Genomic DNA, 16,199 nt, shown 5'->3' with positions numbered 1-16,199 from the left:
AAAATAGCTGGAGAAGTAAAACCCCAACTTGTTTTAATTTCCAATGATGCACGTTCCAGAATTTAGTGGATAATAGACTCCCACCCCTCTATTCACTAAATTGCCAAACTTGTCTGCAACTGCGTTCAAACTTACGAGGAAGATAATACTAAAGGGGGTTAATGGCCAATGCCAGTAGCAAGATCTGTAGTAACATTGTTCTCACTTTTGACAATCAAAGGCAAAATTCAGCCACATTTCTGCTTCCAGCAGAGACCATTGTATTCCAATTCAATCTTAATCCATCAGGAAAATTGCATCCTGCAAGATATCCTTTTGAGGGGGGGATGAGAAGAACCAAGCTGATCTGGGTATGTGTTTGCACCATAAAGAAAGATCAAATAATTTAGTATGCCACTAGTTGGATATGACTCATGGAAAGACTGCTCCATCTCTCCGAAGCCCGAACATTGTACATTTAATGCGATTGCTAACATTATTCTTCAGCCACTGACAAAACATACATTAATAATATCTACAGTAAAAAAAAAACGATACAACTACACCACCTTATACATCAGGGTGATCAGAAATGCAGCTTTTGCTGAAAATCTATTCAAAAGGATCTCAGCACAGAAGCTGCAACATTGCTCCATGCCCATTCCTGTCAAATATCATAACTCGATAGCTCCATGGGCAGTTCTCTTCAAGCATGTATGCACTTCTTGGAACAACGAGGTTTTCATGCTTCTTTCATTGGTTGCTACCTCCAAGAAACGTGAAGACTCTTCTTCTCAACACCTGAGCTAAATCTATGATTTCGGATTCCCTAATCTGCCGAGTCATGCTAACATCCTGCCAAAAGAACGTGCGCTTACTGGATAATCTGCTTGTTACATCAACAGTCAAAGTGGCCTTCTCTCGATTGTTTGTTAATGCGCGCAGAGCGTGGCTGGAGTACTTGGGATGTGAAACTAGTCTATTCAAGAGTATGAGTACCTCTCGAATCAGCAAGGTCCTGGCAATTAAAACATATAGAAAAGATTGAGAAAATGAAATTTCAATACAATCAAATTGAAAAATTACTTGGGAAACGCAAAGGTCTTTTCCCAAGAAAAAAAAGACAACAAAAAGGACAGCTAATAATGAGAAACTTCATGAATTAAGGAGGACTCACACTCAACGTGGTGAACAAATGGGTTGTCAAACTAAAAAGTATAAAAATAAAGGCATTGTGATGTTCAATTCTAGATAATTATTGTACTTCAGCGCATGGAAACTCAAATAAACTAATTCCATTTCATGCATAAGTTTGGAAGACTAAAATACACCTCAAACACATCTAAGCGCCCAAAGATACCTCTCTTTGAATACTTCAGGCTGCTGAGCAGTATCCGATTCTTCTAGATCCAAATCACATACCAAGCTTTGCAAAATAATTGCAGGAAAATCCTTTCCTTTTGGAAGCCCATAATTTAATAGAATTTCAACACCACATTTTCCGGATGATGCGAAGAAAGCTAGCAAAATAATAGTGTGCCTCCGAAGCTGTAGTTCCTGAATAATTAGAGAATGAAGGGTAACAAAAAGCAGGAAGGGGCTGATTCCATTCTTGGAAAATTCAAGGCAAAATCAGTGTAAATACAATAGCAATAATTCAGAGGAGTTTCGAAGGACAAATTGAAAATACGAAATGAGGAAAGGTGAGAAGATATGATAATTGAAGTTAAATACTAGGCTTACCTCGGCGTTACTTCCAGTGCAGGTGATACACTCTGCCAAACTCTCAAAGATCATACTGATTACGGCAAAAGTTGAACTTTTATTAGAATTGGTATCAACCACGCCACTGCCATCTCCCTCCATGAAACAGCTGCAGAATGAGGCCATTACTCTTGGACCTTTATTGAATAGTATAGTCAGGAAAACCATTACACAAAGCAAAAACAAACTGATAGTGATTCGGAGATGGATTTGATCTCAGCAATAACCTTTACATCTTCAGAGTATATCTTACAATTAGCAGCAATCTACCACAACTACCACTGTGGTGCATGAGTAAAATACAGTAAAATTTAATGAAGTATTCTTCCTTCATAATAAACTGAAGGTGCATCAATCTTTAACTTGGATCAGAAAGAATATATTGGCTAATTCTCCATAAGATAGTATAGACATAGTTGGAAGAGAAAATATGATATAAATAACTAGACGTGGTAGTCCAAGTAGTAAAAGCTACATATTGAACATTGAGGTGCAGTAAGCTAGTACAAGAACAAACTTCCAGGAGACAGATAACATCAAATTGATATATGAACATGTACCCAACACGTGACCAAACAGATATGCGTGCTTACAATTTAGTAGCATATGAAGAAGACGCACAGCTTTCTTCTTTACATGCAAGCGGGCTCCCTTCTTCAATAATTTTACAATGCTTTGGAATAGTATATCTGTTCCATATCTATATAAAAGAGGAAATAGCATAAGCACATTACAGAGCTCTAAAAATATTCGTGAACTAATTAGAAAAGGATATGAACTTACTTGTCCCTCTCCAAGTAGGCATTACTTCTTGCAACAATCAAATTCATGACTGAAACTGCTTCGAGTCTTACATGTTCTATGTCATGAATCATGACAATTTCGCACATTAATTCAAACAGAGGAATGTAGTTGAAACAAGATGATATCAAACAGCTCGATCCATAATTGATAAATCCTATTCTGGTGCAACTTTCAAGAGTATCCAGTCTCAGGCCATCAGCATGATCTTGATCAAATATCTTCTCAGCATGGACATGGGGCAATCCTCTATTTCCAGGATATCCAAATTCATACAATTCTGACGCATTCTTCCAACAAACAGCTCCGCCAACCACAATATTGTCCCTAGTAGAGCACACTGGGAAGATCAAATCAAAGCATATAAGGAAATTACTGGATCAGATGATAGGGACCATTTTTTCTCCTTTTCCTTTCCTTTATTTATTTGTTTTAGCCTATTGAGGTTATGGAAGCATAGATTTGACCCCACTAAGGAAATAAACAACTAGCGCTAGCAAGAGAATAACAAAGCGCCTGAAGATCTATCTTGAAATGTGAAGAATAGAAGACCGGAGAGACTAGTTTGCATGATAATCAGTAGGTTCTAACTCTTGCTTCTGTTTTTTACTTGAGCTTTCTTATGAATCCAGACGAATGCAAGCTTCTTACACAAAGGGAATGGTTAAACAGTTGTCAAACACTTAATCGAATAATTCTTCTCCATTGATACTAAAAGAATCCACGACAATAGCTCAGAAACAGAATAGAGAAAGAAGAGCATGCATTTGAGTAAGTAATATATACCTTTTACCAAATTTTCTTTCCATATTGAAAGTGAAAATCAAAACCTCTTGCAGTATATGCAAAGACCTATGAATAATAGAAACCTGTATGGAATGAATAACGTTATGAAGCAAGTGACAAGAAACTTCTATGGAATGATATAAAAATGAAGCCTTTATGAATCCCCTTTTACTTCAACATAACATACAGGAATCATTCAAAAGAATTATATAGCCGACCCCAACTTGATTGGAATTGAGACATAGTTGTTGTAATCATTCAAAGGAATTATAAAAATAAAACCAAAAAAAAGTACTTTTATTAAGGAAAAGCCTTAGTACTTAATTAATTTTTATAAAGGTAGTATATGGAAAACCTTAGTAATTGATGCATGCTTATATTTATATACTTCCCTTATTCTTAGGATTTTTGTTGTTTGCATAGTTTTCTGCTCCTTGGCCAATCAGTCACCTCCCATCCTACTCTGATTTCCGTAGTACTCTCTTGGTCTTGCCACAGGTCACTTGTTATGTGGAAATTTTGGGGAAGGGCTTGAACCTCAATTCTAGATTATCAAGTTCTAACTTTTTTATGGAAGGCAGGGTGAGGATCTTCATGGTGGGGGGGATCTTACCCAAATCGCCCTTATCTATCCTCTTGTGGAGGGTAGGGTTCTGTCGGTATGTAGCAGTCGCATAGAGAGCAGGTGCAAAATGAAGATTAGAATTGAAGTGATAGAACAAAGAAGGTGAACTCCAACGGACCAGTCTGCCAATTGATGCAAACCGGTATAATAGGTGTGCAAGGCATATTTCAATGTGAAAAATGGGCCCAACAAGGATGTCCTTATCTTTCACTTGAAAGAAGAAAAGCAAATAGGCATAGTACCGGAAAGTATGGATTTGGGGTTCATCCTCAATCAAGAGCTACTTGAAAGTAAGTTAGATTTCACACACCTAGTACGCTAAGGATCACGTCACATACTAACAAGATTTTCAGAAATATTCACATAACTTTCAAAAATTAAACGAAGATTTTTCACTTTTTAAGTTCACAAGGAAATTGTGTATATTGAAAAACGATTTTCAAAATCATTGCTAGAACTGTTGGCCTTCAATCAATAATTCCTAAATCCAAAGTTCATCAGAGTACTTAGTAAGATACCAGCTTTCCCAACTTTCTCCTTTTCTTTTCAGGAATATGAGATGGATACAGCTTTGAAGGACTAGACACTTTTTTTCTTTGAGAATGGTAACAATATCATTTATCATCAGCACAAAGGCTATGCTCGAAGCCATATTTACCATTCAAAAAGGTCTATCCTTGCTCTTATTACAAAAGTCTGCACTATTAATCTGGACATTTTACTTACATAAATGGATATTGCCATTATAAAGTTTTACATGTTTAGAAATGTAAATTCCACATTAACAACTAAAACAGAAGGAAAAATGGTAAATATCTAAGCTTACAATCGCACATTTTTAAGTCTGCAAAGACCAACCAACGCTTCTAACAAATCTTCGAATCTCACCATTTCATCATTAATCTACAAGATACAAGACCACAGATTATGAGAGTTCAACCCTACTAAGAGTCTAAGACAAACTAAGGTAAACAAGACATGCATAGTATTTACAAAATAAAGAAACGTGGGGCAGATCAAGTAGTGTTATCAAAGGCAAAAAGTGCAAAAAAGCCCTAAGGTCCATTGGGGCTTTAAGCGCAAAGCGCAAATAAAGTGTGGGCTTTAATTAAAAATAGGCGCAAAGGGAGAAAAGATACAAATATATATGTTTAGTCCAAAACTAATAATTATAAACATGAATGACAACTATATGAACAAAGAAATTGAAAAAAATCTATGAGTGAAATATCAATTGTCTAGTGTCACTCCTTTAATTGAGGCTCATTGGCAAGGATAAGTATGCCTAATTGACGACACTGAAGCGCACACAAAGTGAGGCGAAGCGCTCAACACGTTGAGTCTCGCTTTAGGGATTAAGCGTGCCTTTGAAAACACTAAAATCAAGTGTAGGAAAAGCCTTTTTTAATGAAGTAAAGGTAATAGGTAAAGCCTTTACTTAACTCATTTTATTGTAATTTTGTTGGAATTTATGCAAAGTGAGAAAACAAGAACATAATGGAAGCAAAAGATCCATATATGCGATACTTAATAGTGAGGATTAAGGTTTAGTCAGGTGCGCTTACATTAGCGTCCAATTTTTACTTAGAGTCTGTTTAGTGATTTGTATGTCAGTAAAAAACGCAAAAAAATCTTATGTTAGAGAACCTTAAACTATTGAATATTGGAATGAGACGAGTTCAAGTGGAGCACAATGGGTAGTGAAAATTCACATAGTTAACCCCAGCTAGTGTCTTATATAAGCATAGTCACAAGAAGCAAAAGATCCATATATAGAATACCAACAAGTAAGGATTAAGGCTTAATCGGGCTGGTACTATTGTATATAGTAAGTCTTTAGTTGTTAAGAAATTTGTCGGTAGAAAATAAAAATACCCTCTAAGGTAAGTGAACACCAATTTATTAAATATTGTAAATGGGCCCAGATTCAGTGAAATGAATAGTGAGGATTCACCTATCCAAAACCAACTAGTTAGGGATTAAACCATACATGTTATTATTACTGATATTTTATATGTACATTATGAGAACAATACTCCAAATGTTAATTGGTACTCTTTCCATTTTTTCTACATTATAAAAGGAATTTATAAGAAGTTATTCTGCAAGATTCCAAGAATGAAAACCAAAACAATAAAATTAAAAAAGAAAGAACAAAATTGATATAAGATAAACTTTTTTGATAATCAAGTTATTGTTTAACAAAAAAAAAACTTGTTTGTAAATCTTTGGAACTCAAATATGTTAAACTAGTGAATTCAAAACTAACAAAAGTGCCACTTAAAATGCAAACTGGAAGGGTAAATAATTTGAATTGTCACTAAAACCAGAATTGCTAAATATGACTTGACAACTCATCCAGGTCAAATTTGTTGAAAGTTCATATCTGCAATGTACACATTTTAACTCATTTAGTCATTTATACTTTTGCTTTGATGTATTAGAGAAACACTTGATAGAAAGCATTCTTAATAAGCATAAGCATAACAGACCTTCACAAGTAATGGGAAGGTTTATGCTACTATGTTAGAATATTTCTTTATGATTTTAGGATATGGGGCCTGGGATAGTAGTGGGGATGCGAACAGTACGTGGGATAGGACGGCTAGTTGTATTAAGGTTGTAGCAAGGGAAGTGTTGGGAGTTTCGACAAGTATCCATGGTCGGCATCGAGGGGACTGGTGGTGGAATGGAGAAGTGCAAGGGAAGGTGGAAGCAAAGAAGATGGTGTATGCAAAGTTGTTCAAAAGCAAGGATGAGGTGGAGAAGTGGACGAATAGGGAACTTTATAAGATAGCGAGAAAGGAGGCGAAGTCGGCGGTTTCGACGGCAAAAATGGCAGCTTTTGAACGCCTTTATGCTGAACTAGAAAAGAAAGGCGGGGATAGAAAATTGTTCAGGCCAGGGCGCGGGAGAGAAGGGCACACGATGTGGATCAAGTGAAGTGCATTAAGGACGAACATGGAAAAGTATTGGTAGAGAAGACCCTCATTAAACAGAGATGGCAGTCATACTTCCATAAACTCTTGAATGAAAAAGGAGACAGAGAGATTGTGTTGGGAGATTTGGAACATACAGAGAGGCGTCACGATTTTGGGTGTTGCAAGAGTATTGCGGTCGAAGAGGTTAAGGGTGTTGTGCGTAGGATGCGCTGGGGAAGAGTGACCGGACCTGACGAGATTCTTGGGGAATTTTGGAAGAGCGCAAGCTCGGTAGGTTTGGAGTGGCTGACTAGGTTATTTAATGTCATCTTTAAGACGACAACGATGCCCGAAGAATGGAGGTCGAGCGTAATGATCCCTCTATACAAAAACAAGGGGGATATCCAGAGCTGCAACAACTATAGAGGTATTAAGCTTCTAAGCCATACTATGAAAGTGTGGGAAAGAGTGGTGGAGGTGAGGGTGAGGAGAGGCGTGTCTATTTCAGAGAACCAGTTCATATTTATGCCGGGCCGCTCAACTACAGAAGCCATCCATCTTATGAGGAGACTGGTGGAGCAGTATAGGGAGAGGAAGAGGGACTTGCATATGGTATTCATCGACCTAAAAAAGGCTTATGATAAAGTTCCACGAGAGATACTATGGAGATGTTTGGAGTCTAAAGGTGTACCTGTGGCGTACATTATGGTAATCAAGGACATGTATGAGGGTGCCAAAACCAGGGTAAGGACAGTAGGAAGGGACTAGGACTCAGAGCACTTCCCAATTGTGATGGGGTTGCATCAAGGATCAGCTCTTAGTCCGTTTTTATTTGCCTTGGTGATGGATAGATTGACGTGACAAACTCAAGGTAAGGTGTCATGGTGTATGCTTTTCGCGAACGACATAGTCCTGATCGATGAGACTCGTAGCGGAGTTAACGCTAAACTGAAGGATTGGAGACATACCTTGGAGTCTAAAGGGTTTAAGCTGAGTAGGACCAAGACTGAGTACTTAGAGTGCAAGTTCAGTGAGACACCTCAGGAGGTTGGCGCAGAAGTTAGGCTTGGTGACCAGGCCATCCAAAAGAAAAGTAGTTTCAAGTACCTTGGGTCTATCATTCAAGGCAGCGGGGAGATTGACGATGATGTCACACATCGTATTAGGACAGGGTGGATGAAATGGAGGCTCGCTTCCGATGTGCTACGTGACAAGAAGGTGCCACCACAACTTAAAGGCAAGTTCTACAAAGTGGTGATTAGACCGGCTATGTTATATAGGGCGAAGTGTTGGTCAGTTAAGGTCTCTCACGTTCAAAAGATGAAAGTTGCCGAGATGAGAATGTTGAAATGGATGTGTGGGCATACCAGGAGCGACAAGATTAAAAATAAGGCTATTCGGGACAAGGCAGGAGTGACCTTGGTGGAAGACAAGATGCGGAAAATGCGAGTGAGTTGGTTTGGGCATGTGAAGAGGAGAGACACTGATACCCTAGTGCGGAGGTGTGAGAGGTTGGCCATGGATGGTTTCAGAAGAGGTAGGGGTAGGCCGAAGAAATATTGGGGAGAGGTGACTAGACAGGACATGGCGCAGTTACAACTTACCGAGGACATAACCTTAGATAGGAAGGTGTGGAGGACTCATATTAGGGTAGAAGGCTAGTATATAGTCTCGTTATTCTTCCGTATTAGTAGGCGCATTAGCGCACTATAATTTCTTGTGCTCTGATTTCTATTATTATCTATTACTTTATGTACTTTGATTACTCTATTTTATCTATGTCGCTTTCGCTATTTGTTTTCCCATATCGCTTTAAATTTCTTAGCCTTATCTGACCTCTTTTTATGCTTCTATTGAGCCGAGAGTCTCTCGAAAATAGTCGTCCTACCTTGGTAGGAGTATGATCTACGTATACTTTACCCTCCTCAGACCCCACGTTGTAGGATTTCACTGGGTTGTTGTTGTTGTTGTACTATCCAGTTCATTATAAAAATGATAATTTTGTGCTAAACTTATGGGCATTTTTGATAGTTTCTAGAATTTATGGGTATAAGTCATGTTTCATGTTTTTCACAAAAAATAAAAAGTGAAATATCTTTCCAAAAACTATGGCCAAACACATTTTGAAACTTCAATCCATACTTCACCCAAATTTGGTTTCCTAAAAATATTTGGGAATCTATGGCCAAACGCTAGCTTAAGAGAGCAATTGTTTTGGTCAGCCACTAATGTTTGTATCAGGGTAGGCTATCTACATCACACCCTTTGGGTGCGGCTCTTCCCCCAACCCTGCTAACGCGGGAGACTTTATGCACTGGACTGCCCCCTTTTTCAAAGAGAGTAATTGCCTTTAATTTAAATGCATGACCAAAGCAAGTGTCAAGCAAACTATGAGGTGAAGAGTTCAAGCAAGTGAAAATAGGAAAATCTTAAATTCCAGTCACTTAACTTCCTTTTTCGTGGTTGAGTTGAAGGTAATTAGTGAATGAGCAACAAATATAAGGAATATCAATTCATACAAAAGAACAATCCGACACATTGAGAGAGATCTATCATCGGTTAATGATTGTTAGTATGCACATCTAGAGAAGCAAGAACCTGAAGGTGAAGTGCAGTCAAAGTGAAATAAGATTTCACTTAATGGATATACCTTGGTCAATACAGAGAAAAGATGAGACACTTTTGCACTCTCACCAGAATGAGTATACTGCAGATTGTCCTTCAAAGAAATACTTGACTCCATACTTGTCCTTAAGGGCAAACTTGCGTTCAGGTATCCAGAAAGGACACGGAAATCAACTTCACATGTTGCGTACAACTTTGAAATGAGAAGTCTTCCTAATCTTTGGCCACTAGACGAGTTCCATGCATCCAACAATTTGTTTCTACGGCAAAAAGTATCAGATAAATTGCTTTCAGCTGATAAACTGATAGATTCATCGGGTCTTTCAGTCTGGATCCCGACATCCTTAGAGGATAATGTACCTATGATTCAGCATGCAAGCTAGAATGGTTAAGAAGATCAGGAAAGAACTCATTTTCAGGAACCATAACATATAATTGATTTTATTTCCACATCCCAGTTTGAACTAACCAATTTTTGTGCTAGAGCCAATATGCTCATTCATAGAGCGTGTATTTTGGAATTCAGGGGATTTTATTTGGTCTCCTTGGATGTTGATGCCCGAATCTGTATTACTGTAAACACGGAGGAGACAGTAATTTTAAAATGAGATTAACCTCATTTGCAGTGCGAGACAGTTAAAACCTAATCATTCTCATTCCAGAAAAACATAGACGCACAAAAGTCAAATTAAATGGATAAGGAAATTAGCAATCAAAAATATATAACTCAAAAAAAGCATATTGGCAAAGATAAGAATTTCTTCAATGTTATGATGTCTTCAACTTTTACACACTGCAAGAAGAAACATTCACTAAAATTCTTCTATTTCCCTTTTAGGGTCCAACTGAGAAGGTTGAAGTTTCACCAAAAAGCATGAGAAAGAACATGATGTTGCATCACAAAGTTCCTCCATAAACACACAATATATGCATTTTTTCCTAAAATTTCAAAAGGACCAGCATATTTGGCAAAAGGTTTGGCACTTTGTCAACTAGCAGTAGAATGTACACGTGTGAGCATGGTTTATTACAAAGAAAAATCTTTGTACCAATTTTGATTTGAAAGAACCTTAGAGAAAGACATTACTAACTCTGATAAATAAATTTGATATATTTTCTTCCAGAACCTTCTTACTATTCTTCAAGAATTATTGTGCCCCTGATGTGTATGTTTCCTTGTACTTTAGCTCTTAGCATTTTTGTTGTTAAACTAAAATTTGGAGATAATATGTAAATTCCCACCCTCTAAAATATATACATGCATTACACTTCTTTGTCATGTACCACATCAATGTGGTAAAGAGATTGGAATAATGTCAAAATGAAAAGAGGTTCTTTTGCAGGACGAAAAGGGGAAAAGAAATGACAAAATTTCATTTTACGAAATTATAGAAGTTATTAAAACTAACTTCTTTTATAGTTTGAATTCACCTCCATTTAGGTACTATCTCAATTGTGCAGACTAACTAGGTACAATCAAAGTGAAATAGGAACAATCAAAAAGATAACATAACTTGCAACAAAAATGAGACTAAAAGGATAGAGCAACAACGCTATGAATAATATACGCTAGGGAATACTTAAAAGATTTTGCATGCAATTTTGACAGAGGGAAAAAAGGGAATCTTGTGCAGATTAGAGTTATTAAAAATGTGTGGTCAGATCAGGCTATCTCCTTATTATCTCATGTGGTACGCACCTTAATCAATAATAATTGTGATCAACTTTTATTATGCATAAAGTATAGGTTTTCCCTAGAAGAAGAGCACTACAACCAAAGTTTCCTGCAACTACCTGTCGAACACAAATTCCACTAGGCACTTACAGGTTCACAATCTTCGGAGGAGTAAACTTGAGTCTCTTCTCTTTCTTATCTCTTCCCTTTCTGAGCTTAATGCACTCTTGCTCCTGAAGTGGTGCAAAAGATCATTATCTACTGGGAATTTTCATCAGAAATGTATTGAAGACAACTTAAGTCATAAAACCACTACACTATGTATTCAGCATCTACTCAATGTCAATGTCATGCAAATAAGGATTATCCATCAAGGTAAACCAGCGTAAAGTATGCTAACTCAAGCGAGATGAATCATACATAATCCAAATAGAACCAGCTAAACAAATATTACAACACAATGTGGGGGCTTCAAATTAAAAAAGTTCCTTCAATGAGGTCATGCACTCAAGTTCAAAATTTTGCCTTGCTGCGTGAATCTGTTCGTTTATCTCCATAACATATAAAAGCAACTGCAACTCCATTACTGATCAAAATCAACTCAAACAGCAACCTAACGCCTCTTAAATCATACAGAAACCTTAGAAAGACATTTCAATTCCGGAACTCCAAAAATGCAACTTTTATACAGCATACATGTCGGGCTTGGTGGGTAGGGTATATGACATACCAGACGATTCCGCTGCTCTGAAATTCTATCAAGCTCCCTCTGCAATTTAAAAAAAAAACAGAATACCAATAACAAATTTAGTAAAAAAGATGAGTACTGAACCAATCCATTCAAAGAACATTTTAGAATACAAAATGTTCGGGCAAAAGTAAAGTAGACTAGTACCCAGCCAATTGATCAAGAATGACTACTTCATTTATTCATATTAATATTAATTACTACATTTTCTTACCTTCAAACTATCAATTTCTTCTTCTTTGGCATTGTGGGACCCGCCAGCAGGGAGAGAGGAGCGGCCAGCGGCAGCGGAGAAAATATCGACATCGGATGACTGATTGAAACCTTTAGGGAATTCTGGAACTCTCTGAGACAAATCCCGGGGAGGCGAATAACTCACTCCGACGTAGGACACCGCCGGATATGATTGCCGTTGCTGCGGCGGCGGCGGTGGCGGAGGAAGGGATTTCTGAGTGGCGATGGACAAGGCCTGCTCTTCAGCTTGGACAAGCTGGTCGACGAAATCTGCGTCCCATTCTTCGTCGAAACCCTCGTCCGCCATTGCTGCAAAGGTTTCTCTTTTTTCTTATTTTTTTTCAGTTTATATTTTTCATCTGCCCGATTTCTCCATTTTCGCGCGCTTCCCCCCTTTTGTCAGGGTAATATTCGAAAAGAGAGAGTAATTTAAGTGATATGCTAAAATGCTCCCAATATTTTTTTGGCATTACCTTTAATTTTCTATTCGACTATTACTACACGGTTGATACGGTTTTCGTCAAAATTATTTCTGAACTATTGAAATTGGTGTAATATTATTATTCATATATTTATTAGGTAAAAAATTTATTTGACGTCAAATTTTTAGCTCATCAATATTTTGATAAATTATTTTTGAATTTATATTTTTAAATTATGTGGCATCTTTCTGTAATTTATTTTAAAATAGTCCTTAATTAATTTTAAAAAAATCAAATGCATAACTCCATATTCAACTAAACGAATTATATTTGTTTTTAACTAAAAGATCCGTGTCTCTTCTTATAAAAATAAAATCAACGTATTTTTCTTCCTCTTCTCATTAGGATTCTACTTCTATGAATTTCACCATTTTTTGAATAATGGGCTTTTTAGGTTTTCTTTGTTAGTTAAATTTCTGTTTGTTTATTTTTGTTATCATATCGAAATCTTCTTATGTTTCTTTTTGTCATCAAGGATAGTCTTGTGTTGCGGATTGATTGACAATCATTTTACTAACATAATTTCTAAGAATGTTGGATGTTACTTCAACAAATGTTATGGCGCTGGATTTAGTTATTATGGTTATTGAGAATGGCTTGAAAAAAGAACTTCGACCTCATATGTCAATGATGACCTACAATTAAAAGGTTTCATCAAATATCAAATGTCATTCGTCATGAATAATGGTGTACGCATAATTTTTTATAATTGATGTCGATATTTAAAAACAAATAAATAAATAATATATCAATATAATATTAATAAAAAATATTTAAAGCATACTAATAAAACATAAATCAAGTAAATTACTGCAACATATTATTGTGTCCAATTCCGTTTTGGACAAGTAATTACATTTCTATAATAGGATGCAAATTGTATTCTGATTCAACAAGATTATTTATCCTAATTTGACTTTTCAAATCCCCATTACATTTACTTTTATCTCAAAAGGCCCCAAAAATAAAAAAATAAATTTAGGCTTGCTGAAGATCGAACTCGACCAGACTACTCAATCCCAAAAGCAAACGACCGAGCCAAGAAAGATCACTTGTTCAAATAATGTCACTAATATTTTTGTACTTAAATTCTGATTTTTTTCCCAATTATATATATAGTGGCGGACTCAGAATTTTAAATAAGGGGATTCAAAATCTAAATAAGTAGACACACGAGCTAGTCGAAGAGGGTTCGACGTCTACTTTATATACATAAAAAAATATTTTAACCATGTATAAATAGTATAATTTTCCGCCGAAGGGGTTCGGATGAACCCCCTCGGCACAAGGTGGGTCCGCCACTGTATATATATAAAATTAAAATTTTCAATAAAGCATTATCGATCGACATCCCTTGACATAGGGTGGATCCGACCCTGATCATGAAAGGAACAATTTAAAGATCGTGAATAATATAATTAATATTATTGATCCAGATTTAAATTAAAAAAAATGTATGTCTTGAAGAGATAACGCGTCGAATTTAAAGTTGAAAATGCATTGATTTTATTGTATTGGGCTACTTACCACGTGGGTGTCCAATGTATTGTGAGTATAAAGTTAAATATCAAGTGGAGTTCGTCTCTTAGGGACGGAGGGATTGGATAACTAGCTACCAAAATAGTGAGTGATATTTAAAGTATTGCGAGTAATAAGATTCTCATGTTAATAATAAATTATTTCATGTATGTGAATGGATTTTTATCTGAAGCTCTTGTTAAACCTTAAAAGGTATATCTCTTGATGCTATCAAGTCGCATAAATTATCTGTGTGTGAATTATGCGTGTTAGCCTGGTATTTATTTGGGTTTAGTCCATTATATGCGAAGTGAGAGATGTTGAATATTGAGTTTGAATCTTGGATCTCTCATATAGACTGATCTGACCCTCTTAGGAGAAATAATTAAACCTAAAGAAAGTTATTAAGAAGTTACCACATATACAATGTGTGTTCCACCCTATTCAATTTTCTTTTTCTCCATGATAGAGAAAAACACATTGGTTGTCTACATTTCCTGACAATTTTTTTAAGTTCTTAATTAATTTTTTTTTTAGAAAGATGAACTAATCATTATTTTATCCTAATCATAATTTTTTACTACATATAACAATCATAATTAGTCATTTTTTTTTGCAGTAGACCGATTCACTTGAAAAATTAAAATAAAAACAATTGTAACCATTCGTTTTTTGATATTACGAAACTTTGTATTTCTAATCATACCAGGTGAAATGTGTATGCTATTCATGCAATAGAAAGTGAAAAAATAATTTTATGTGTATTTGCAATACCTAAACAAGAGCACTATGTACATAATAACTAATGTTGCATCTTTTTGTAACTCTCAATCGAGGAAAATTTACAATTATTATTTTTTCGGCGTGTATTAGATAAACCCACTTCTATCATATATCAATAGCTTGCAAGTCATGTAGGAGATGTAAATCAAATTAGACAAATCTGATGCGATCAACATGACTGAGAATTGATCTATGTCCTCCTTTATGGATATACTGCACCAATTCAACCATCATTAGTGCCTAGAGTTTGATCTTGAAAATTCAAGGTGAAATTTAAATCATTAAATCAATATCTAATCTTGTGTTTAGGATATTTAAAATCAATATATATATACAAAAAAATCTAAAAAATTATATTACATATACAATATAATTTTTTTTATCGAGGAACTTCAAGTGAACATGTTTGAGTAAGGGGATTCCTTGCTAATTTCAGAGAAACCCTCTTCTTCAAGCATTAACTTAAGGAGTTTGTGTCCTACCTAAGCCTTACTTTCCGTCCGACTAGCATGGTGTCATATCACTCTTGAAAGAACACGAGATCTCGATCAATCAGAGCAATTTCCTGGGGAAAGGGGCAGAACCATCCCCACCTTATCAAGACAATTTGGTACCTGTTTTCACCTTCTAAATCCGCCCCTAATTATTATCATAGCATTTACATAACGTATTTCTATATTATAATCTGGTTTGTTCATGTGTCGAACAAGCAATCATGAAGAGTTTTATAAAAAGTTAATACTACTATTTATCATATAGTAATATACATAGAGATTGATGTCTCTTTAAAATTTTGGAATTTTTTAATTTTAAAAGTGCCATTTGTTGCATCGGGGATACGGCAGAGAAGTCGTTTTATTGAGATATTTAAGCAGAAAAGTGGTGGGCCTAAAGACAGCAAGAGGAGAAAATAGAGCCTGTTTGTATGGGCTTTAAATTGATTTTGATCAATTTAAATTTTTTTTTTAGTTTTTGAACGTGTTTGTCTAGTGCTAACTTTAAGTCTCTTAAAGTCAGTCAAAAATGAAAAAGTTAGGATTCCTAACTTTTTTTTCCTAAGTGCTTAAAGTCATTTTCTTTGACCATGAAAATTACTTTTATATCCCTTATATTTTAACTAAATTTCCAAACTATCCTTTTTATTCTTTTAACCCTAAAATTCACATTATTTTCCTCATTTAAGCACTTTTATCCAAATACTCAACTGCTTATTTATAAGAATAATTTTCAGCACTTCAAAGTTCTAAAAACACTTCAT

The 16,199-nt window shown here is 35.7% G+C and overlaps 1 protein-coding gene across 2 annotated transcripts; it reads right to left on the bottom strand.

Moving 5' to 3' along the window:
- Nucleotides 1-226: 226 nt before the first annotated feature.
- On the bottom strand, nucleotides 227-12,550 carry LOC129889630 (protein SENSITIVE TO UV 2). Of its 2 annotated transcripts, XM_055965020.1 has the most exons (12): nucleotides 12,139-12,550; nucleotides 11,907-11,945; nucleotides 11,327-11,409; nucleotides 9,971-10,074; nucleotides 9,527-9,861; nucleotides 4,790-4,858; nucleotides 3,331-3,413; nucleotides 2,527-2,871; nucleotides 2,337-2,443; nucleotides 1,723-1,880; nucleotides 1,340-1,536; nucleotides 227-997 (listed from the first exon to the last, which is right to left on the bottom strand). In XM_055965020.1, exons 1-12 carry the CDS (start codon nucleotides 12,463-12,465, stop codon nucleotides 733-735), a joined length of 2,112 nt encoding a protein of 703 aa, XP_055820995.1. In that variant the 5' UTR covers nucleotides 12,466-12,550; the 3' UTR covers nucleotides 227-732. The 2 variants fall into 2 exon arrangements, with proteins under 2 accessions (XP_055820995.1, XP_055820996.1); XM_055965021.1 differs by lacking the exon at nucleotides 4,790-4,858.
- Between the last annotated feature and the right edge of the window lie 3,649 nt (nucleotides 12,551-16,199).

The sequence above is a fragment of the Solanum dulcamara genome, chromosome 5 (genome assembly GCF_947179165.1).
Source record: "Solanum dulcamara chromosome 5, daSolDulc1.2, whole genome shotgun sequence".
Lineage (NCBI taxonomy): Eukaryota > Viridiplantae > Streptophyta > Magnoliopsida > Solanales > Solanaceae > Solanum > Solanum dulcamara.
Note: the sequence above shows the minus strand (reverse complement) of the source record. Positions and strands in the feature narration are given on the sequence as shown.